The 24,252-nt window shown below is 43.8% G+C and overlaps 1 protein-coding gene across 2 annotated transcripts in view; it reads left to right on the plus strand.

Annotated features, from left to right (window-relative positions):
* Positions 1–24,252, plus strand: part of LOC126365865 (SPARC-related modular calcium-binding protein 1) — a 710,118-nt gene that overhangs the window by 491,900 nt on the left and 193,966 nt on the right. Inside the window, exon 3 of one of the 2 annotated variants that reach the window (XM_050008539.1) lies at positions 23,171–23,392. The exons of the other annotated variant lie outside the window; for it this stretch is intronic. Coding sequence (XP_049864496.1) covers positions 23,171–23,392 — 222 coding nt within the window. The remainder of the gene's footprint in view (positions 1–23,170; positions 23,393–24,252) is intronic. 2 annotated transcript variants of the gene reach the window in all.

Consider the following 24,252-nt stretch of genomic DNA (forward strand, 5'->3'; position numbering starts at 1 on the left):
AATGAGGAGCCGGAATACTGTTTTCGTGATTAAAAATGGAGGATTTTGATAAATAAAAATAGGAACTATAAAGATTGCGGCAGAACGGAAAAGCAGACACAAGGAAATAGATAATACAATAATAATATCAGTTATTTATGCATTGAAAGTATTTTAAGTAATGAAAAGTTCTATATGAAGAACACATAAATTTTAATAATATGAGAATAAGATCCCGTACAGGAGTTCTGATGATGAATCTGAATTCAGCGGAAAATTTCTGTATGAATAGAAGTGTTACATGCATTTTATTTTATCTATATTAAGCGTAAAAGTAAATTTTATGTGCAAACAAACTTGATTTGACTTCAGAGTGTTCGAACCGAAGGCTTTTTAAGGGCGGCCATTTTCTGTGGTAGGGGCAGTCATGCAGTAGCACTTGTGACTGGCAAAAGGTCCGTGCACGAATTGGACTTGTGATATTTTCGGGCCGTGAAGTCGCATGGAACTTGTGATTTTCAGCAGTTGGGTGCTGCTGGACTCTGAAGAATTCCCGGTGAGACTTGTAGAAAATTTCGCGCACGAAGTGAACTTAAAATATTTTCTTACCACGAAGTCGTGTCGAACCTTAACTCTGAACAACCGCTGTGGAACATAGTGATTTCAGCTTGCGGTGGGACTTCAGGTTATGTTTGGTTTATTATTATTATTATTTTGAGAAGTATTCTCCGCTCGGAACTTTGTTCATCTTGGGTTTGCAGCTGTTTTAAAAGAAACATTAAGTGAATAATTTCTGAATGATTGAGATTAATATTTGAGTGGCACTGTTGAAGTAATTCGGTAAATATCTGAGGTCAAATCAAGAGCACTTAACAGCATTTCAGTAAGATCTGTCCTGAACGAGTTAAAATAAACTCCAGTTAGCTAAAACTGTGTTGTGTTCACTAAAAAAGTTATTCCTGCCTGCTAACATTTGTTTTTATAAACTTGACCTTAGTTTAAAATTACTGGGGATGGTGAAGCGGATGTGGTTGGCATCCCTCAGACCTAGCGTAGCCAATTTAAAGTCCAACCACATTTTGCGGAACCGCAAGGTGCTTGGGTGATAATTTTCTTTTCTTTTTTCGTGCAGAACCACGTGGCGACCCGAGCCATCTAGTTTTACTAGGTAACTGATTCGAACCAAAAATTGTGATCACCCATTCTCCCGATTTCGCGCATAGAGAGAAGCGGTAGCAAGTCGCAAATGGTTTTCTCGATCCAGCGAAGCTCGCAAATGGGTGTTTCTCGTCCGTAGTAACTCGCAAGGACGACGATGTGAATACACTACCGTGCTCCTCAAGCAGCTGTAGCAAGATTCCGTCTGGCCTTCTGACGTCTCGTCATCGGGGAAGACATCATGCATGAGGGGATGCAGGTCGTCCGCACGAACTTTCATGGAGTCCACAGTTGTCATCATGTATTCGATTACTGTCACATGTCCCATGGAAGTGCAGGTGAATGTGACTCATACCATTATACTGTCCCCACTTATCTACGACCGTAGCGCAATGCGTGTTTCACGCACTCGTCCGCCAGAATGCCAGCGTATCCGGATACGACCAGTCAGCTTGGTCTAACAGGAAATGTGATTCATTCGACCAGGGACACCTTTGCACCCACGGTGCTGTCTGAATGACCGCGTCTCCACTAAACCTGTGATTGATTACATCGTTGGAGGAACTTGGGAACACACAAAGATCGTCTGCTTCAGAGAGCTGAACTGTGAGCTCCCAAACACTTGTGCCTGCACCGACATTGTAATCTGTCGTCAGACCTGCAACAGATCGCCGCCTGTCGTGCTTTACAGAGAGAGCAGGCGTCCCGCCTGTGATGCGGCGTCGACAGTCAACACCTTGACGCCTACTCTCCTTCCCTCACCAACTTTCCCCAGATGCTAATAAAAGTAGCATGTAAGCAGCCGACCAGCCTCGCCGTTTCCGGGTTGCTCGTGGCAGGCGCCCGGTCATAAGAACCTGCCATTTGTCAAAGTCGCTTACGTGAAAGATTTTCCCACTTTTGGCCCATATCGTCGCAAGAATGATTCCTCATTCGCCCCTCCTCCACTTTTATATTTTCCTTACTCCGTCACTTGCCCGCAGCTGCACCAAACGGTAATCCCTCTATCGTTAGGCAGTGTTTTGGATCTTCTGTGTAAGGCGAGATTAAACGTCTGGCAGCAGCATCCGTTGTTACAGCTGAACTTCTAGAGGGAGTCAGCTACACCAAATCTCTAAATGGTTCAAATGGCTCTGAGCACTATGGGACTTCACTTCTGAGATCATCGGTCCCCTAGAACTTAGAACTACTTAAACCTAACTTACGGACATCACACACATCCAAGCCCGAGGCAGGATTCTAACCTGCGACCGTAGCGGTCGCGCGGTTCCACACTGAAGCGCCTAGAACAGCTCGGCCACTCCGGCCGGCACACAAAATCTCTCTAGGACAACACTATTATGTTACCAGTCTCACGAATGGCGCAGATGATAGTAGAGCTCCACAGTAACAACACAAGCAATTACCTAGAGTACTGCATCTTAGAAGAAGCGTAGCGACTTTCAGTACAGAACAAAACCTTTTCTGAGTGGACATTGGTCATAGTGGAATTAATGGCAGTGAAGAAGTCAGTGCCTGAACTAAGGAAACAGTGTGCTGCATATGAATAAATTACGGTTAACTATCTCCGTGCGATTAAGGCCAAAATTAGCTAGCAGTGGAATGACAAGTTACACCTTTCATACGAAGGTAAGGGAAGAGATTATGCAGCGGTGACCCCTAATCGTCCTTCATATAAAAAGTAATTGCAAAAGGAACTTTCAAATGACAGTACCATAGTGTATACATTGACAAAAAAAATCGCAACATCGAGAAGGAATTGTGCAACACAAACTAAAGTTGGTAACCGTGTTTCTACATCTGTAACATTATGTGTATTCAAATATCACGCCAGCAACACAAGAGTGGCGACATTACTACCACTATGTGGATGCAAATCATGTTTGCTTTAAATAAACGCTGCAACGTACTTGCGTTAATTATCTTTAAGAAAGGGCGTGGTGAGTTGATGTCAGTCAAGAACGCCTTTAAGGCGACAAAGACGCCATTATCAGCAGCTCAGTGACTTTGAATGAGGTCGTGTAACAGGGTTACTAGAAGCTGGATATTCATTCTGCGACAATGCAAAAAGACTTGGCAGGAATGTAGTCACTGTACATGATTGCTGGCAGTGGTGGTCGTGGGAATGTACGGTCGCAAGGCGACCGGATTCCCGATGGTCACGTGGCACTACTGCATCTGCAGCAGCAATCTGAGCAGCAGTTGGCGCCATAGTGACACAACGAACTGTTACAAATCGGTTACTTCAAGAACAGCCCCGAGCCAGACGTCCTGTAGCGTGCATCCCACTGACCCCATACCACCACCATTTGCGACTTCAGTGATGTCAAGCGAGAGCTTATTGGGAGGCAGGGTGGAGGTGTGTTGTGTTTTCTGATGAAAGCTGATTCTATTCTCCTCAAGTGTTACCTATCAGTTTTCTCTAAGGTCCTCAAACACAGTTTATTAACTTGTCTGGGCCACCAGTGAACCACGGTACTTTAGTTGTGCTGTTGTCGTCTGCCACTTCTTTTGTTCTTGCCTTCTTGTTGGTACCTAGAGCTTTCCTGTCAACTCAGTATTCCTTCATTTACCTCGAACCATTTCCTGGTCTCATTGTGGTCTGTAAGTGACATTAGGAAGGGTCTGGTTGTGAATAGCTAAATGATAGTAACCCCTTTTAGTTATTATATCTCGTGTAATATGAATTTCTGCAAGGTCTTTCTCTATTTGCTTGATCCAGAGGGATCGATTGGGTTTTCCCTTGTTGGTTACTTTGAAGATTATATAGGACAGCCTAAGGGGGGTCCACTCTATACAGGTACTAATAGAAATCTTGTCTTCTCCTGATGCCATCAGCGAGGTTTTCTTGGTGTGGTAGAGTTAACGATTAGGTTTCTACCATACCTCCCTTCTCGTAGGATCCTCGCTGCCATTGTATTTTGAAGGAATTCCTGGTTAGGTACAGACATTCTAATGCGTAGAAAACTGACGGTCGGAGTGCTGTGTTACAGTGTCTTAGTTTGATATTCACCGGTAGTTGTTTTGAGGCGTACATTTTTCTGCAAGGGTAGTATGCTCAATCTAGTTTTATTTTCCTTTGTTCCAGGGCGACCGTTTCACTGAGATGATTTGAGATCCATTCTTCGAGGTATTTCTTGGTTTTGTTAGCACAAAATATCGGCATTCTAGGAGTGTCTTTAATATTTTTAATGAATTGGGTCTTTCCGTTGTAGCTCAATAAACCTGACTTCAGTGCTGTTAAATGCAGCGTTTCGAGTTGCATTGAAGCCTCTTGCATGTTGTTCACCAGTAAGGTCAGGTAATACGGAAACACCAGGCATGGGATCGTTGTCTGTTTTGATCCTCATGCTTAATTCCGTGTTTACTAGTAGATATCTGGATCATTCTTTAACAATTTTTTACAGGACACAGTTAAATAATTACATGAAATACCCTCTCTTTGCCTCACTCAAGTGTTGATCGAGAAAATCTCTAAGGCTTGTGCTCTAAATTTTACTATGGGTTTGATGTTGCACAGGATGGCGTACACCATTCTACTGACTTATCCCTTAAGACTTAGTTCTCTTAGAATTCCAAAGAAAATGGTTGTATCCAAGGTCTTGCATGACTTTTGGAAGTCTGGGCGTAAACTATACAATTATGAAACGGATTTTTTCAGTTTTTCACATTATTATTAAATACGTCGCGTGTAGTGTACCAATTGAAGACCTGAAATCTAAAAAGGAAATTTTAAATATTATTTAAAATGTGTGAGTAAAAACGAAAAGTATAGCTTGCTAAATGAGTCTAAAATTATTTCTTCTCGTGTGCACATATTAATGATTACAAGTGTTGATTATTCTTACCACTTGTAAACAGCTTTCTCGAAAGAAGTAGACCATGGGTGATCGGAGGAAAAACTGGTCACGGAAGTGCTTTAGGCATCTAGAAAACAGCGCGATAATTCATGAATCTGTGACATTAGCAATGACATTGATTTATTTGACGTCTTCTCTTCGAAACCATAATATCGTTCTTCTGTAAGAAAAGTACTCCTTGGCAGAATCGAAATTTTGCACCCAGCGTACCGCTGGCAGCAGCTCGACGCGTTGTTTGTTATTCGCATCTTTTATTTTTGCTGCTCTCATCTCCATTCGCAATGAGATAATGACGAGGCTCTGTAACTCTCACGATCAAGCAGCGAGCAACAACACTCGGGAAATTACACGTTGCGTGGCTGTCAGGGAAACATCGCTTGTGTTTAAACTGGACGCATTATTGCGTTCCCAAACCTTAACGAGACGACGCGTCGTTTTTACGCCGTGATTTGCCATCGCACAATCAGTAGTATTTACGTCCTTTAATGTTAGCTTTTGGAGACTGCGCCACGACACCTGCGAACACGTCGCAGCGCCACAGGGTTTCACGCTTCTGCTTTATGAACTAGCTCTGAACCACGCTGTTGAACAACGAAACAAGCGGAGGACTGGCGATAATAGTTTAACAAAGTAAATATTATGCCTCGGTGAGCGATTACTTGTTTTCATACACTGTTTGCAAAACACGCTGGTGTGCAAAACTTAAGGGCGAAAGTTCCTGTAGTTTGATTTGTCACTGCCAAGTAAAAAAGCTCGATAAAACTTGGACCATACACAGGAAGAATTGCTACACTGTAGTACAGCAGGTAACTGAAAGGAAGCCGGCCGGGGTGGCCGAGCGGTTCTAGGCACTACAGTCAACCTTCTAGCAACTAAATTCTATTTTCTTACATTGTCTCCGTTCTGTACGACGGTCTTAAGCCAGATTGCTCGGGACGGCGCGTCCGTTCGCATGGTACCACTGCACTGGTGGACGTCGGAGCCATCGCCTTGCTGCGTCAGTAACCTCCCCATCAGCCACGTACTGCTTCCCACGGAGTGCATCCCTCGTTGGGCTTAACAGGTGGAAGTCGGAAGGTGTGAGATTCGGACTGTAGGGTGTATGAGGAATTACAGTGCAGTGACGTATTGCGAGATCCTCTCGGGCGCGCAGACTTGCGTGAAGCCTTCCGTTGTCATGGAAAAGGCGAAGGTCGTCTGCATTTTTGTGGTGACGAACACTCCGAAGTCGTTTTTTTCTATTTCCCGATGGTAGGACAACACTTCAGAGTTGATCGTTGCACCATGAGGGAAGACCTCATACAGAAAAAGCCCTTTTGAGTCCCTGTCGCCAAGACTTTACCGGCTGAGGTTGCGGTTCTGAACTCTTTCTTGGAAGGAGAGGTGATGTGGAACCGGTCCATGAATTGGCGTTTCGTTTTCAAGTTTCATTGCCTGTGATGATTTTCGGGAAAAAATGTCATGATCAGCAAGCAATTCCACACAGACGGTCCTTCTTTGTCCTTTATGGTCTTCTACTAGACGGTGAAGAACCCAACGGGCATACGCCCATGACTACCCCAGCTGGTAGGCGAGTGTGTCAGCAGTACCAACAGAGGCCGGTCGTGGTGGCCGTGCGGTTCTAGGCACTCAGTCCGGAACCGCGTGACTGCTACGGTCGCAGGTTCGAATCCTGCCTCGGGCATGGATGTGTGTGACGTCCTTAGGTTAGTTAGGTTTAAGTAGTTCTAAGTTACAGGGGACTGATGACCTTAGAAGTTAAGTCCCATAGTGCTCAGAGCCATTTGAACCATTTGAACTGAAAGAAAAACGTAATGAGGCGAACAGAAATGAAACTTTTTTTCAAATATAGTAGTTGCACTGAGCTCACCGCGGTTTATGATGATCACCTGTATGTTTAAAAAAGGCAGTGCATGGTTCTTAATATTGTTTGTAACGGCAACGTAGACTCTGCAACGTGGTTGGTGAGATGTTCCCCTGGTATGGCGTTCCACACCTCAACCAGTGCGGCTGAGAACAGTTGGACGTCGTTGGTGCATGTGGCCGAGCTGCATTACGTCTTCCCGGCGGATTCCACATGTGTTCGATGAGATTTAAGACGAGGAAACGGCTAGGCCAATTCCTCCGCCGAATATTAACTCCTACCAAGATCTGTTCCGCCTGCGCTGTACGATGCGGTCGCTCATTGTCGTCTACACTGAATGGCCAAAGAAACTGGTATAGGCATGCGTATTCAGATACAGAGATATGTAAACAGGCAGAACACAGCGCTGCGGGCGGCAACGCCTCTATAAGACAACAAGTGTCTGGGGCAGTTGTTAGATTGGTTACTACTGCTACAATGCCACGTTATCCAGATATAAGTGAGTTTGAAAGTAATGTTATAGTCGGCTCACAAGCGGTGGGACACAGCATCTCCGAGGTAGCATTGAAGTGAGCATTTTCCCGTACGACCATTTCACGAGTGTACCGTGAATATCAGGAATCAGGTAAAACATCAAATTTTCTGCAACGCTTCGGCCGCAAAAGATCGTGCGAGAACAGGACAAGTGACATCTGAAGGGAATCATTCAACGTGACAGAAGTGCAACCTTTGCGCATATTGCTGCAGATTCAATGATGGTCCATCAACAAATGTCAGCGTGTGAAACATTCAACGCGACATCATCGATATGTGCTTTTGGAGGCCCACTCGTGTATCCTTGATGACTGCACGATACAAAGCTTTACGCCTCGCCTGGACCCATCAACGCCGGAATTGGACTGTTGATGACTGGAAACATGTTGCCTGGTCGGACGGGTCTCGTTTCAAATTGCATCGAGCCGATGGACGTGTATGGGTATGTAGACAACCTCGTGAATCATGGGCCTTGCACGCCAGCAGGGGATTGCTCCATCTGGTGGAGGCTTTGTAATAGTGTGGGGCGTGTACAGTTGGAGTGATATGGGACCCCTGATACGTCTAGATACGACTGACCGGTGACACGTCATAAGCATCCTGTCTGATCGCCTGTATCCATTCATGTTCGTTGTGCATTCCGACGAACTTGGGCAGTTCCAGCAGGACAATGCGACACCCCACATGTATAGAATGAAACGTGGACTTACTCCAGACAAAACCAACACTTTCAGAAAAGACTTACTAATACTTATATTTATATTAGAAATTAAAATATTTTTTTTCAGGACGTATTTTCTTGCTGTGCGGTAACCTTGATTTAAGTCTTCCGTGATTTCTGTAAATCATTGTGCTTCTCGGCTGTCCTTCCGGTAAGCTCATGTCAACAGGAAAACTGTATCAGATTTTCGGTCTTTTTTGACGCATTTACTGTTCCTGGGCTCCAATGATAATTTCGCCACCGCCAGCGGGTTTTATTATTTTCTCATTCTAACCGTTAATTGTTGTGTATTTTCTACTTCATATAGAATCTCATGGTTTGGTCTCCATTAGCTATTTTAAAAAATCTATTATTGTGATTAAAAATGAAATTAATCAGTCCACTGTGATTATGTGGTCACATTAGGTGCTGGTCTGGATATCACGTCAGATGAGTTTCACTTTCAGTGAACGTCTCTGGTGTGCACTGTTTCAGTTAAATTCAGTACACGGTCATAAATACCTACATGTACATCAGACCCGTCAAGCTACCTAATGGTGCGTGGCAGAGTGTACTTCTGGTACCACTAAGTGATCCCCACTATCCTGTTCCACTCGTGAATAGCGCTTGGGAAGAAAGATTGTCGGTAAGCCTCTGTACTGGCTCTGATTTTATCGTCTTGGTAATTACGTGATATGTATGTGGAAGGAATTAATATGTTGTCCGTCTCTTCCCGGGAAGAACTCTCTCGAAATTTCAATAGTAAACATCTCCGTGATGCACAACGCCTATCTTGCAATGTCTGCTGATAAAGTTTGTTGAGCATCCCCGAAACGCTCTCGCGGCGGCTAAAAGATCCCGCGACGAACCGCGCCGCTCTTTGTTGGATCTTCTCTCTCTCTCTCTTTTATGGGCTCTGCTTGGTAATGACCCCATATCGATGATCAGTACTCAAGAATCGATCGAACAATCGTCTTGCAAGCCACTTCCTTCGTGGATGAGTTGCATTTCCTTAAGATTGTTTACGGAGCAGTTTTCTAACACGGCTATTAAACCATGGTGACTCTTTCCCACCCCTTATGACCTTGCTCGGAACATACTTATCTAAAGCATACTAAAGGAATCTTTTGAATTTTTTTCCATTTGTGGTCTACATCATCTTCCTCATTTGATGCTGACTACTCAGATACTCTACAATTGGTATACTGTCACTCCTGCTAAGCAAAAATGTCTTTCTACCTTTCTTAATATTGCTCGTAAAATCTGTAGCCATAATCGCTATCACATCGTTACGATCACTTATATCTCCCTCTACGTTAACTGATTCGATAAATATAGGTCTGTTTGTTGCTAGGACGTGTAAGACGTTATTTTCACGAGTTGGTTCTGGTCAAAGTAATTCAGAATGATGTTATGTGAACCCCTATCTTGGGCACCAGTTTTGATAGCATCACTCTCCCAATCTTTACTGGCAAGTTGAAGTCACTCCCCACTTATTACGACATTATTAAAGATATTCTGTACTTTCTCTATGAAGCGTTCTAACACTACAGCTCATGACCCAGGCGGACTATAAAAGCATCCGACTGGCATTTTTTTTAATCGACATTTGATGCTTATGTTCACGCAGATCAATTTACATTCGGGATCCGTGATAACCTGGCTAACATTATCGAGTTCCTTACTACAATAAATACGCCGCCACCATTGACGACTAACCTATCCTTACGATAAATATTCTAGTCTGAACTTAGGATTTCATTGCTATTCACTTCCGGTTTCAACCAGCTTTCTGTTCCTAATACTATCTAGCGCTATCAACAAGCGCTATTAATTCTGGAATATTTTATTCGATGCACCTGCAGTTTACTAATTAATATTAACGTTTTCTATATCAGATCTACGAGGACAAGCACTCTCTGGAAGCTTTGTAGTTGATGTAACCTAGATTTCGGCAGACGATTCGTCTCCGACCCCTAGGAGGGTGGGGGGTTCTCTAGGGAAAAAAAAGTGCACACCAAATGTACTCCACTACTCTCGTGGCCGCTTCCTGCCGTTAGTGCACGCCTGATCTATTAAGGGGAACCCTACAGTTTTCCTTCCGACAGCGGAGGTCAAGAAATTCGCATCCGATACCACTGCAGAGTCGTCCGAGCGTCTGGTGTAGACCTTCCACTCTGCTCCAAACCAGAGGACCGCGATCGACCCTGGGTATAATGCCACAAATAGACAGTTTAGATAAGACCTCGCATGTGATGCTAGTTCCCTTCACCAAATCACCCATCCGCCGAAAGGAGCCGAGGATGGCGTCAGAAACAAGCAGCAGGCATTTTCGGGCCGATGTGTGCCACTATTTGCCACTCAGTGCGCTCGACAGCCGCCGGCAGGGTCTCCTACACGTCTGGCAATCATACCAACTGAAAACTGGCATTTTTTCCCGCCCTGCATGCTATTTCCTTGAGGGGCTCCATCACCCGTCTAACGATGGAGCTCCTAGTGACTAGCATACCAACTCTCCGCACTTCTTCGGAGTGGGCAGGAAAACCGGCTGCAGACCCAACGGGAGAGGCTCAGAAGTATTGCCAACACTGGGTAGCACCCCTACCTGTTGCTATTGCGTAAGGAGCCAGCCGTGCAGTCCGTTCCCTCATCATAAAATGAAGGCTTTCACGACCGGATGTCTCAGCTGCCGGGCTGTATGGCCGTGGTCCATGGAACTCTTCTATCCCTTAAGTTTCGTCCAAAGCTACGTTGGACATCTTCAGAGGTACTCCTGGTTGTGCTGAGTGTTGACGACTGACGAGTCGGACGTCGAAGAACGGCCTGAATACCGTGGAAAATGGGCGTGGCCTGAATCTCACGTGATAGCAGACATAAACCTTGTCAAGGATAAAACATAACTATCGACCATAGTAAGTCAAATATAACAACTTCTCATCGATTCTGTAGCGCCACTGTCCATACATAGCTGAGTTTCATGGCTGCTTCTTTTCTGTTAAAATTATCCCCATGTTTATATATTTCGATGGCTTCTCTATATAGCCGTGGATAATAGTTCGTCATAGAACATAAAACTTCAGTTTGCGAAAATTTCACTACGTAATCACCCGACTGAAGAGCATGTTCCGTCACGGCTGGCTTGTCTGTTTTCGCTAGTCGGCAAAGTCTTTTATGTCTCTTCAACCGTGTGTTCACACTTCTCTTTTTAGTTCCGATGTAGACCCTACCACATATTCACAGAATCTTGTATACACCACTTGCAGACAGAGTTGGACGTTTACCCTTAACGGAACGAAGTGCTTGGCCTGTTTACTTTGTTGGTCTGAAAATCGGTCGAACGTTATGTTTCCTTAAAATCTTGCCAATTTGATCCGTTACTTTTTTCATGAAGGGTAGAGAAACCGTGTTCTTCCATCGCTGTATCCTACCGTTGTCCTTGGGCCTCCTGTTATTCGGTCGCAAAACTCTATTTCCTTACTAGAATACCTATTCTTCTCAAAGCCTGCTTTAGATGTTTCAACTAGGCGTCCAGGTATTCCGGCGCACAAATCCTTTTAGCTCTGTCCACTAGGCTTTTAATTACACCTCTTTTCCATGGTAAACTAGATTTTAGGGTTTATACTATTTAAATAACAAAAGAATTCCTCTAAAGCTTTTTTGCCATGTAACCAAACTACAAATGTATCATCCACTTATCGATACCATCGACATGGTTTCTTATTCGCTTTTTGCAGAGCTAATTGTTCGAATTTTTCCATGTAAAACTTGGCGATGGTAGGACTCAATGCGTTACCCATGGCCACACCATAAATCTGCTCATAAAACTCATCCTCCCACTGGAACTGACTAGAGGTGAGACAGTTTCTGAAAAGAGCAGTCAAATCTGCTGGGAAAACATCCGCTATGTAAACCATAACTTCGTAAGTAAAGACACTATATCAAAACTGACAGGAATATCCTCAGGAGCTAAAGTTAATCCCTTCAGTTTCTCAATGAAATGACACGAGACTTTTACTTAAGAATGAGTTCGGCCAATATGTGGTTGTAAACAAGATGCCAGATAGCTTGCTATTTGGTACGTTGGGGAATTAATAGCACTGACAATGGGTCTCAGAGGAAGGTTAGACTTTAGGTAGGCCATAAAGTCTGGGACACACAGATTCACTCCTCAACAAAACTTTCTTCAACTCCTTTTGAATTGAAGCAGATGACTTTATCAGCGTATTTGTTTTCCTCAGTATGCTAGCTGTAGGGTCTTTCTTAAGTTTATTATATTGTCCTGACGTTACAAGATCCAAAATCTTACTCCTATAATCCTCTTTATTCTTAACAACAATAGCATTGCCTTAGTCAGAAGGAAGAACCACTATCCCTTCGTCTGCATTTAATAAATCTCCAGTCGGTCTAGGTGGCCGAGCGCTTCTAGGCGCTACAGTCTGGAACCGCGCGACCGCTACGGTCGCAGGTTCGAATCATGCCTCGGGCATGGCTGTGTGTGATGTCCTTAGCTTATTTAGGTTTAAGTAGTTCTAAGTTCTAGGGGACTGATGACCTTAAAAGTTAAGTCCCATAGTGCTCAGAGCCATTTAATAAATCTCTGAAAGCCCTTCCTTCATCTTTCGTTAGGTTACTTTCCGAAGGTTTACTGCGGCCCAAGATCCTGGTGGTTTCGATTCGAACTGCATTAGCAGTTTCTTTCGGGAGGGTTCGTATCCCTGCTTCTACGTTCACTATTATCTCCTAAATTGGTACTTTCGTAGGTGTAATAGGAAAGCTTCCTCCTTTTACAAAGACCGAAACTTCATCTTGAGACAATACTCTCTCTGATTGATTAATAACAGTATCTGACATGACAACGTTACTAGTACTTAGCACATTAGGCCGTGATTTATCAATCTTCTTCTTGTGCCTACTCGTAGTTACTTCAGTTATAGATTCCATCGGCCTAACCGTCAGATAATCTATTTTATTCCATCTTTTTGCCTTCCGCCCTGCAACACGAGAACCCACCACTGTCTCCACTCACTCTCAAATGAAGACAAAGCGGTCAGATGTTGCATATCGAAAAACGCAGAAACAACAAGGTCACCGGAAGATGCCAACGGCACCCCGATGTTGCCACAGCTTCTGAGCCTTTGCCAGAACCCTGTCGACGACGGCCAAAGCAGTTTCTGTTTACAGACAGCAAACCATTCTTGTGTACGTTCACAGCAAGCAAAATTCCTATCCACATAAAAAATAGTTTAAAAAGTTGATATAAGCCCTCAAACACTACAAACAGAGTAGTCTAAATGAACTTGGTAAGTACTAGCAAACACCGCAAAAGAGTGAACTATCCGAACGTACGCAGTATGTAAGGAGGAGAATAAACAGACACCAAAATCTGCTCTGCAGCGTTCTCGCTGTAGTCAGAGACATCAAGATCGGCAAAATCTTAAAACAGAAATAAATTCCTCTACTGAAAATATATATATCAACAGTTACTCTTTACTAGAAACTACGCTTACCCAGAACCTACCACAGAAAATAAATATGCATACTCCAATGCGTTGATCTAAACTGCACTGAATTGCCAAAGAAACTGGTACACCTGCCTAATATCGTGTACTGCTCCCGCGAGCTCGCAGAAGTGCCGCAACACGACGTGGCACGGTCTCCACTAATGTCTGAAGTAGTGCTGGAGGGAACCGACACCATGAATCCTGCAGGGCTGTCCGTAAATCCGTAAGAGTACGACGCGGCAGAGATATTTTCTGAACAGCACGTTGCAAGGCAACCCAGATATGATCAATAATGTTATCTGGGGAGTTTGGTGACCAGCGGAATTGTTTAACCTCAGAATAGTATTCCTGAAGTCACTCTGTAGCAATTCTGGACGTGTGGGGTGTCGCATTTTCCTGCTGGAATTGCCCAAGGGCGTCGGAATGCACAACGGACATGAATGGATGTAGGTGACCAGACAGGATGCTTACGTGCGTGTCGCCTGTCAGAGTCGTATCCCCACTTCATCGCTATCTCGGAGATGCTGTGTCCAATCGCTCGTGCCACCACGTTCAAACTCACTTAAATGTTGATAACCTGCCATTCTCGTCGCACTAACCGAACTACTGCACCATACAGGTGTGTCTTATATAGGCGTTGGCGACCGCAGCGTCGTATTCCGCTTGTTTACATATCTCTGTATTTGAATACGCATACCAGTTTCTTTGGCAATTTAGTGTATAAGCTGTGTACTAAGACAAAATTTAAATGTAGGAACGTGACGTGGTGCTTCTGTCGAAGAGAAATTACGTGAGAAAGCAGCCTCACACAGGGATATGCGCTAAGATTTACGCGAAAACAAAAACTTAGAATAATTTTCTAAGCACTAGTCCACACAGTAAAATACCTAAGTATAGTTCACTTCTTCGCGGAATTACGTAAAGAAAAACACGAACTAAACTAAATTACTGTATAGCGCACACCTACTACTGCTGCAACCGCTCCAGGCGCGTCCTGTCGCCTTGGTGTCTGCCGCTCGACTATATTTTACTTGCAGTCCTTTGCATTACCTCCTAAGTTATTAAGTCTTTTTTTCAAAAATGGCTCTGAGCACTATGGGACTCAACTGCTGTGGTCATTAGTCCCCTAGAACTTAGAACTACTTAAACCTAACTAACCTAAGGACATCACACACATCCATGCCCGAGGCAGGATTCGAACCTGCGACCGTAGCAGTCGCACGGTTCCTGACTGCGCGCCTAGAACCGCGAGACCACCGCGGCCGGCAGTCTTTTTTTTTCCAGAGTTTTTCTGCTCATGTGGGAGCTTGAAATGTATCTTCGCAGTTCAGTAGTTCTTTCGAGTAGCACTAGCACCTACATTATTCTATCACAAAGCATTCTCACAAGTACCAATCTTCACCATGTAATTAGTAAAAACGTGGGCTACAAACAGTGAACCAGACTGTGGTTGTCAAGAAGTTTAATATTCTAACCGCAAATTTACAGTTAGATTTTACCTTCGATAATGATTTTCTTTATTATGGTATGTGGCTAAATACATCATGAAATCGTCCAAATAATAGTTCTGGTAAGTTTACCCCTATCCCCTCTAACACCCCCCCCCCTCCACACACACACACACACACACACACACACACACACACATTCATGGAGAAGTAACAAGAGACAAAGACCAATGTTTGATATCTCTTCAGGGCGATAAGTCATAAAAAGTTGAATTTTTTTAAATTGATGCTTTGTAGTGAAAAATGATGTAATTTAGAAATATATTAATAAAGTATCTTGTGTAAAACACCTTGAAGAGTTTCTGAAGGTATATGAAAATTTATTACTGCATCTGATGTTAAATCAGCTGCCACACATGTAAGTGTTTCACTGGTAGAAAAGCAGTTAAGGTAAAACAATAACGAAATGAATTATTGTAGCATCTAACTAAAAAGATAATAGTTATTGTTTCGAATAAGGGTATCAGAATGACCAAAAAACGTACTTTTAATGATACTGCTTTCCCCAGAGAGTAACATTCTTGTGCCTAAGTCAAAATGGAGCAACATGTGTCTTTCGCTGGCAACTCGTAATTGTTACAGCCTTATAAAAGTAAGCGTTCGACTCCAGCAGACGGAAAAATCAAATTTAAGTGACTAATCAAATGGGAAGTACCTAAGTACCAAATGGAGCTATCATGTTAACATATGGTAGTATTTCTGGTATGGAAAGTGCTACAATGAATTTTGCAATTTGAGGCAGACAGGTCGTCCGTGATATTCATATTGTTTTCGTTTCATTCTTTTCCACTCACGACTGACGGAGAAAAGTAGAGGGAATTACACCATTTAACCACATCCATCGATCTCGTGAATAGAACACTGACGGAGGAAGCATATTTTGGTTTCATAGGTGTAGCAGGATATGTGGACGCTAAATGTCCCACAGACAGAAACGTGTTAGATGTGTATCTATACAAATAGTTTGAGCATTAATTCGTGCGGTAGCGTTCTCGCTTCCCAGCCCGGGTTCCCGGATTAGATTTCCGGCGGGGTCAGGGATTTTTTCTGCCTCGTGATGACTGGGTGTTGTTTGATGTCCTTAGGTTAGTCAGGTTTAAGTAGTACTTAGTTCTAGGGGACTGATGACCATAGATATTAAGTCCCATAGTGCTCAGAGCCATTTGAACCATTTTTTTACCATTAATCCTATCCGAAATAAAACTTAATCTCGTTGAAGTATGACTGATCTTCTGTAATTACCTGAAATAGGGTGCTAACTGAGATCTTGGCACACAAACTGCAGCAAGAGCAAGTCAACAGTGTGAATTATTCTTTCTCGTTTTTCATCTTGGGCATCGTATCGTTTCTCCTCATTCTTGGCAAACATATGTAAACACTTAACTCCATGAAAAGCTAGTTGAATGTATTTTTAAACACGAAGTAATCTTTGTGGACCAGCGTCCGCCCAAGTTTAGGATCCAGCAGGAAAACGACGTGAAAAGTATAAGCGCCTGTTGTAATTCATGTATAATGCTCGCTAAGTCCAACAGATATTTTTCAGGTACAACGTCGGCAACAGGAAAATACACAGTTCGTGTTTTACTTACAATGAAGATTTCGTAACAACAGAAAACTTGTTCTTACATGCCCTTGGCAGAACACTGTGCAACAAGAGACCTCGGTACGTTTTGTTATTCCTGTCTTTTGCATGGCTGTCAGTGGTGTATTGGAAACAGATGGCTTTCGGAAATCTTTAACTCGATAATAACATCGGATTCAGCTGGCTTTAGCAATATGGATAAGACTGCTAGGGAACTAGTCAATGAATTAGAAGGAAAAGAATATTATAACAATCCAGACTTGCAAATAGCTAACAAGCGACTGAGCAGATTTCATACTTGTTTAGTGCTGTTAGAAGTATGTCGATCTTGTCCGTTTTAAATTTAATTTCTAGTGCCCATTGTGTTTGACCTACCATTGTCCTGCACCTTGCGATGTTCCGGACATTTTGCCTTGGTGATCTTTGTCTCTTTCCTTAGACTACTCTTGAATCTAGCATTTCCAAGATCTTTATATCTGAAAAATTCCCCTTTCATGATGTTAACATGGCATTTTGAAGATTACTACATGGGCTATAGAGCTAAATAACTTAATAAGTCACTGAAGTTTCCTGATGCCGTTTCTAAGTCTAGAGTGTCTCTTTTGTGGTTTACTTGTTTACGTTATTCAGATCAGAATGATAGCGGAAATAGTTCTCGCACACTAAGCCCTCAATTATTTGTTTGTGTTTTTATGTATTCCGATCTCTATCCTCCCCTACACCCACTGCAGCTCGCACTAGTGCCGTGGAAATTCTTCCTTGATGTCTCAACAGGTGCGCTATGACCAATTCCCTTCTTTTTACCAGTGTTGCATATATGTCCATTTCTTCGCCGATTCTGCCGAGAACCACCTCAATCCTTATCTTAACAATCCATCTAATTTCCAACATCTTTCTATAGCACCAAGTGTCAGATGGTTCGATTCTCTTTTTTCCCGGATGTCCATCTTCGGTACATTGGTGTGCTCCAAACGTACATTCTCAGAAATTCTTTCCTCAAATTAAGGCCGATACTAGTAGCCCCGTTTTGGCCACGAATGCCCTCTTTGAAGGTGCTAATCTCCTTTTTATGCCCTCCTTACCTCGTCCGCCATTCGAAATTCTGAAGAAAAAAGGTGTAAGCCATAGAGAAAGACCGGTAATACACAATTGCTAACAACCTAAAGGAAATAGTAAGAATGGAAGACTAAGAAATTAGTAGTCGGATTACAAAAAGTGTAAGACGAGATGTAGTCTTTCACCATTACTATTCAATCCGTACAGCAACGAAGCAATGACAGCAGTTCAGAAAGTTTCAAGAGTGCGATTAAAACTCATGCTGAAAAACTTATAAATAATAAGTGCTGCTGATGGCGTTGCTATCTTCAGTAAACGTGAGGAAGAGCTCCAGAACGTATTGAACGGTGTGAACAGTCTAATCAACACAGAATACGGATTGAGTCTAAATCGAAGAAAAACGAAACTAATGAGGGGTAGCACAAATAAGGTCAGTGAGAAAATTAACATCAAAACGGTGACTACGAGGTATATCAACTTAAGGATGGCATTTTTCCACCGATGGCGACTCCCACATACTTTACAAAATATAAACAAACCAAAGAATGTGGCTGTTGTTGTCACCAAAGAGTTTTGTGGAGGCAGAGATTTTCTTTGCACATTTTTTGTATTGTCGCCATCGGTGGAAAAGTGCCAATTTCACTTAATATTTAACGATACTGGAAAGCATACATTATGTTTTCCAGTGCAGTGCTTGCCACAATAATAAAAACAGTGAGTAATACCATCAAATTAATCTTACAATCTTAATATTCTTCCCACATACAGTGCTCACTTTTTCGTCTCTATATTTGCCACAGATCATGACCCCCACAATAGTGCAAACCAAATTGTATCATATGATGATGAATCGTCAGGCGATTCGAAACCGCTCATCAATAAATAAAAATTGAAGAAAAAACAGCGATTGGTTGCAGTAATTCCTGAAACCTTTAACAAGACAGTCGCAGTGTTCTAAATCCAGAACGGATAAAAGTTCTATTAAATTTTCTAAGCGTTCTGCCAATAAAACGCAGTCGGTTTTCCTACCCCAAAGCACTTGCTATGTGTTCTTTCCAATTTAAGTTGTTCGTAACTGTGTTTCCTAGGTATTTAGTTAAATTTACGGCCTTTAGATTTGACTGATTTACCGTGTAACCGAAGTTTAACGGATTCCTTTTAGCAATCATGTGGATGACCTCACACTTTTCATTATTTAGGATCAATTGCCAATTTTTACGCCATTCAGATATCTTTTCTAAATCATTTTGCAATTTGTTTTGATCGTCTGATGGCTTTACTTGACGATAAACGACGGCATCATCTGCAGACGGCCTAAGACGGCTGCACGTAATCGAGTGGCGTGGCCTGACTAGGGCCGGCCGTAGTGGCCGAGCGGTTCTAAACGCTACAGTCTGGAATTGCGCGACCGCTACGGTCGCAGGTTCGAATCCTGCTTCGGGCATGGATGTGTGTGATGTCCTTAGGTTAGTTAGGTTTAAGTAGTTCTAAGTCTAGGGGACCGATGACCTCAGAAGTTAAGTCCCATAGTGCTCAGAGCCATTTGACCCATTTGAACCTGACGAGGACTAACTTCTACATCTACAAACAGGGTGTTTCAAAAATGACCGGTATATTTGAAACGGCAATAAAAACTAAACGAGCAGCAATAGAAATACACCGTTTGTTGCAATATGCTTGGAACAGTAGTACATTTTCAGGCGGACAAACTTTCGAAATTACAGTAGTTACAATTTTCAACAACAGATGGCGCTGCAAGGGATGTGAAAGATATAGAAGACAACGCAGTCTGTGGGTGCGCCATTCTGTACATCGTCTTTCTGCTGTAAGCGTGTGCTGTGGACAACATGGTTTATTCCTTAGAACAGAGGATTTTTCTGGTGTTGGAATTCCATCGCCTAGAACACAGTGTTGTTGCAACAAGACGAAGTTTTCAACAAACTTTTAATGTAACCAAAGGACCGAAAAGCGATACAATAAAGGATATGTTTGAAAAATTTCAACGGACTGGGAATGTGACGGTTGAACGTGCTGGAAAGGTAGGGCTACCGCGTACGGCAACCCCAGAGGGCAACGCGCAGCTAGTGCAGCAGGTGATCCAACAGCGGCCTCAGGTTTCCGTTCGCCGTGTTGCAGCTGCGGTCCAAATGACGCCAACGTCCACTTATCGTCTCATGCGCCTGAGTTTACACCTCTATCCATACAAAATTCAAACGCGGCAACCCCTCAGCGCCGCTACCATTGCTGCACGAAAGACATTCGCTAACGATATAGTGCACAGGATTGATGACGGCGATATGCATGCGGGCAGGATTTGGTTTACTGGCGAAGCTTATTTTTACCTGGACGGCTTCGTCAATAAACAGAACTGGCGCATATGGGGAACCGAAAAGCCCCATGTTGCAGTCCCATCGTCCCTGCATCCTCAAAAAGTACTGGTCTGGGCCGCCATTTCTTCCAAAGGAATCATTGGCCCATTTTTCAGATCCGAAACGATTACTGCATCACGCTATCTGGACATTCTTCGTGAATTTGTGGCGATAAAAACTGCCTTAGACGACACTGCGAACACCTCGTGGTTTATGCAAGATGGTGCCCGACCACATCGCATGGCCAACGTCTTTAATTTCCTGAATGAATATTTCGATGATCGTGTGATTGCTTTGGGCTATCCGAAACATACAGGAGGCGGCGTGGATTGGCCTCCCTATTCGCCAGACATGAACCCCTGTGACTTCTTTCTGTGGGGACTATTGAAAGACCAGGTGTACCGCCAGAATCCAGAAACAATTGAACAGCTGAAGCAGTACATCTCATCTGCATGTGAAGCCATTCCGCCAGACACGTTGTCAAAGGTTTCGGGTAATTTCATTCAGAGACTACGCCATATTATTGCTACGCATGGTGGATATGTGGAAAACATCGTACTATAGTGTTTGCCAGACCGCAGCGCCATCTGTTGTTGACAATTGTAACTACTGTAATTTCGAAAGTTTGTCTGCCTGAAAATGTACTGTTGTCCCAAGCATATTGCAACAAACGGTGTATTTCTATCGCTGCTCGTTTAGTTTGTATTGCCGTTTCAAATATACCGGTCATTTTTGAAACACTTTGTATATACTCAGCTATCCACCAAGCAGTGTGTGGCAGAGGGCACAATTCGCGCCAAAGTCATATATCTACCCCCCCCCCCCCCCTCCCGCTCTGTTCCACTCGCGGATCGAGCGAGGGAAAAAAAGACTGTCTGAACGCCTCAGTACGAGCTCTAATTTCCCTTATCTTTGAATGATGATCATTAGGCGGTTTGAAAGTTGGTTTTTATGATATATGCTCTACATCCCCGGTGAAGATTGAATTTCGGAATTTAGTGAGCAGCCCCTTCTGTTTAGCAAGTCGTCTATATGCAAGTGTGTCCCACTTCAAACTTTCTATGATTTGTAACGCTCTCGTGATGGCTAAATGTACCAGTCTCAAATCTTGCCGCTCTTCTTTGAACCTTCTCAATCTCTTGAATCGGACCCAACAGGTAAGGTTTCCATACAGACGACCAATACTCTAAGACTGGACGAACTAACGTATTGTAAGCTATTTCCTCTGTTGAAGGGCTGCATCGCTTCAAGATTCTACCAATAAACCGCAGCCTAGAGTTCGCTTAACCTGTTACTTGTGTAATCTGATCATTCCATTTGAGATCATTTCGAATAGTGACACCCAGATACTATACTGATGTTACCGCTTCCAAAGACTGATCATTTATTTTGTACTCATACGTTAATGTGGATTTTCGCCTTGTTATACGCAGTAGGTTACACCTACTAATATTGAGAGATTACACCATGCATTTATTTTCCACAAATCCTCATTGATTTGTTTACAGCTTTCTTGTGATACTACATTCCTGTAGACTACAGCATCATCGGCAAACAGTCTAACAGGGCAACCTCCCCATCGCACCCCCCTCAGATTTAGTTATAACTTGGCACAGTGTATAGGCCTTGAGAAACTGAGCACAGATCAATCGAGGAAACAGGAAGAAATTGTGTGCAACTATGATAAAATAAAATATACAAACTGAGTAGTCCATGGGCAAGATAGGCAACATCAAGAATGATGTGAGCAGAGGAGCGCCGTGGTCCCGTGGTTAGCGTGACCAGCTACGGAGCGAGAGGTCCTTGGTTCAAGTCTTCCCTCGAGCGAAAAGTTTACTTACTTTATTTTTGCAGGGATGATTTGTCCGTTCATTCATTGACGTCTCTGTTCACTGTAATAAGTTTAGTGTCTGTGTTTTGCGACCTCACCGCAAATTCGTGCGATTAGTAGACGAAAGGACGTGCCTTTCCAATGGGAACCGAAAACATTTGATGACAAGGTCATAGGTCAACCGATTCCTCCACAGGAAAACACGTCTGATATATTCTATACGACACTGGTGACGGCATGTGCGTCACATGACAGGAATATGTTGTCGACCCACCTAAGTTGCACACTTCGCCGGCCGCGGTGGTCTTGCGGTTCTAGGCGCTTCAATCCGGAACCGCGCGACTGCTACGGTCGCAGGTTCGAATCCTGCCTCGGGCACGGATGTGTGTGATGTCCTTAGGTTAGTTGGGTTTAAGTAGTTCTAAGTTCTAGGGGGGCTGATGACCACAGATGTTAAGTCCCATAGTGCTCAGAGCCATTTGAAACCTTTTTTTTTTCTTTTTTTTTTTTTGCACACTTGGCGAATGGGTAAAAAGATTCTTCTACCTTGCCCGATTTAGGTTTTCTTGTGGGTGTGATAACCACTCCCAAAAAAAGTGATGAAAACATAAGAGTGTGTCACATAAACTGGAGCAAATGAATGCAACAGTTTCACAGTCGCACAGTTTTCTCTGTGCTCTGTCAAAACATATGTTTTTAACTTTTTCAAATTTTTCCGTGTGTAGATCGTCAAATCCTGTATATGTCCAACCAAATCTGAACATGTCCTGGAATTTTGGAGAGCGAAGTTGATTATGAGTGGGTGCCCGAACTCTGATAATTGTGTGAAAATAAAAAATTAAACTTTTCACTCGAGGGAAGACTTGAACCAAGGACCTATCGTTTCGCAGCTAATCACGCTTACCACGGGACCACGGCGCTCCTGAGCTCGCACTATCTTTGATGTTGCCTATCTTGCGCATGGACTACCCGGTTTGTATATTTTGCTTATTTTTTTCATAGTTCCACACAACTTCTTCCTGTTTTCTCGATAGATCTGTGTTCAGATTTTCAAGGCCTGTCCGCTGTGCCAACTTATAACTGAATCTGAAGGGGGTGCGACGGGAAGGTTCCCTCGTAAGGCCGCTGTCAATACCGTCAACCTGATGGTTCATGTAAATCGTAAGAAGCAGAGGACCTGTTGCTCGTTGTCTGGAGTGCTGATGTGTGCCTGCGTGTGTGTCGGCAGACGCGCGGCTGTGCTGGAGCGACCGCGAGTTCGCGCTGGGGCTGTCGCGCGCGCCGCAGACGCCGGCGCCGTTCGTGCCGCGCTGCGAGCCGGACGGGACGTACGCGCGCGTGCAGTGCCACGACGCCACTGGCTACTGCTGGTGCGTCACGCCCGCCGGCCGCCTGCTGCCCGGCACAACCCAGCCCAAGGAGCGGCCGCCGCGCTGCGACGGTGGACACGGTCAGCCCCACACCTCTCCCACCTGCCCTATCTCACTACCTAACACAGCTAACTTCCTCAATACAGAGCGCTACGCTTTACAATTTTTGTTTTAGGGGAACAGCGGTTTTTACGAGTCGGCGGGTACAATGTGTGCCGGCCGGTTAAAACCGATACCGGTATTTTACTTCTGTCACAGAGTGATGTACTTCGGGCAAGTGAGAGACTTTGTTTACTCTCAGGGCAATGTATCTTTGACTTGTTGTATTGTATGTTCTGTGACTACGTAATAAAGTGTTGTTAGACTGCTAATCGCTTTTCCGCATAACATATGCCGCCGCTGGATAATTCACGCCAAGCGTGTGGGACTATCCGAAGGGGACATTTTGCAACTGATGGAGTTTCTGGACGAGGAAGTCGACGGGATGCTTACCATGCTGAAGTACGCGGTGAATTTTCCAGCACTTCTAGTAACCTTCCCACAGCCTCCACACTTCACGTACACGCGAAATCTGAAAGATCGACTCCGAAGGATACCAGCGTACAGGAACCATTCTGCGTCTTTTGCGAATCTTGCGGTCATTGGGCGCAAGACTGTAAGAAGATCGTACGCGTTAATGATCGAATAGACAAATTGAGACTAGCAAACAGACATTCTTTGTCTTCAACGTGGCCACAAAGTGTCAAATAGCAAAAAGAAAGAAAAGGCTCGGTGTGTTATCTGTAAAAGTCTGCACCATAAGTCGATATGTGAGGAACGAAAGGCTATTAGGGGTCCTGCGGGTCAGACAAACGTTACTTCCGTGGAAAGGTATCTGTCGCTCCCCACGGATATACGTACGTTCAGACAGCTCAAGTATGCGTCTCAGGACCTACAGGAT

This window comes from Schistocerca gregaria, chromosome 4 (genome assembly GCF_023897955.1).
Source record: "Schistocerca gregaria isolate iqSchGreg1 chromosome 4, iqSchGreg1.2, whole genome shotgun sequence".
Taxonomy (NCBI): domain Eukaryota; kingdom Metazoa; phylum Arthropoda; class Insecta; order Orthoptera; family Acrididae; genus Schistocerca; species Schistocerca gregaria.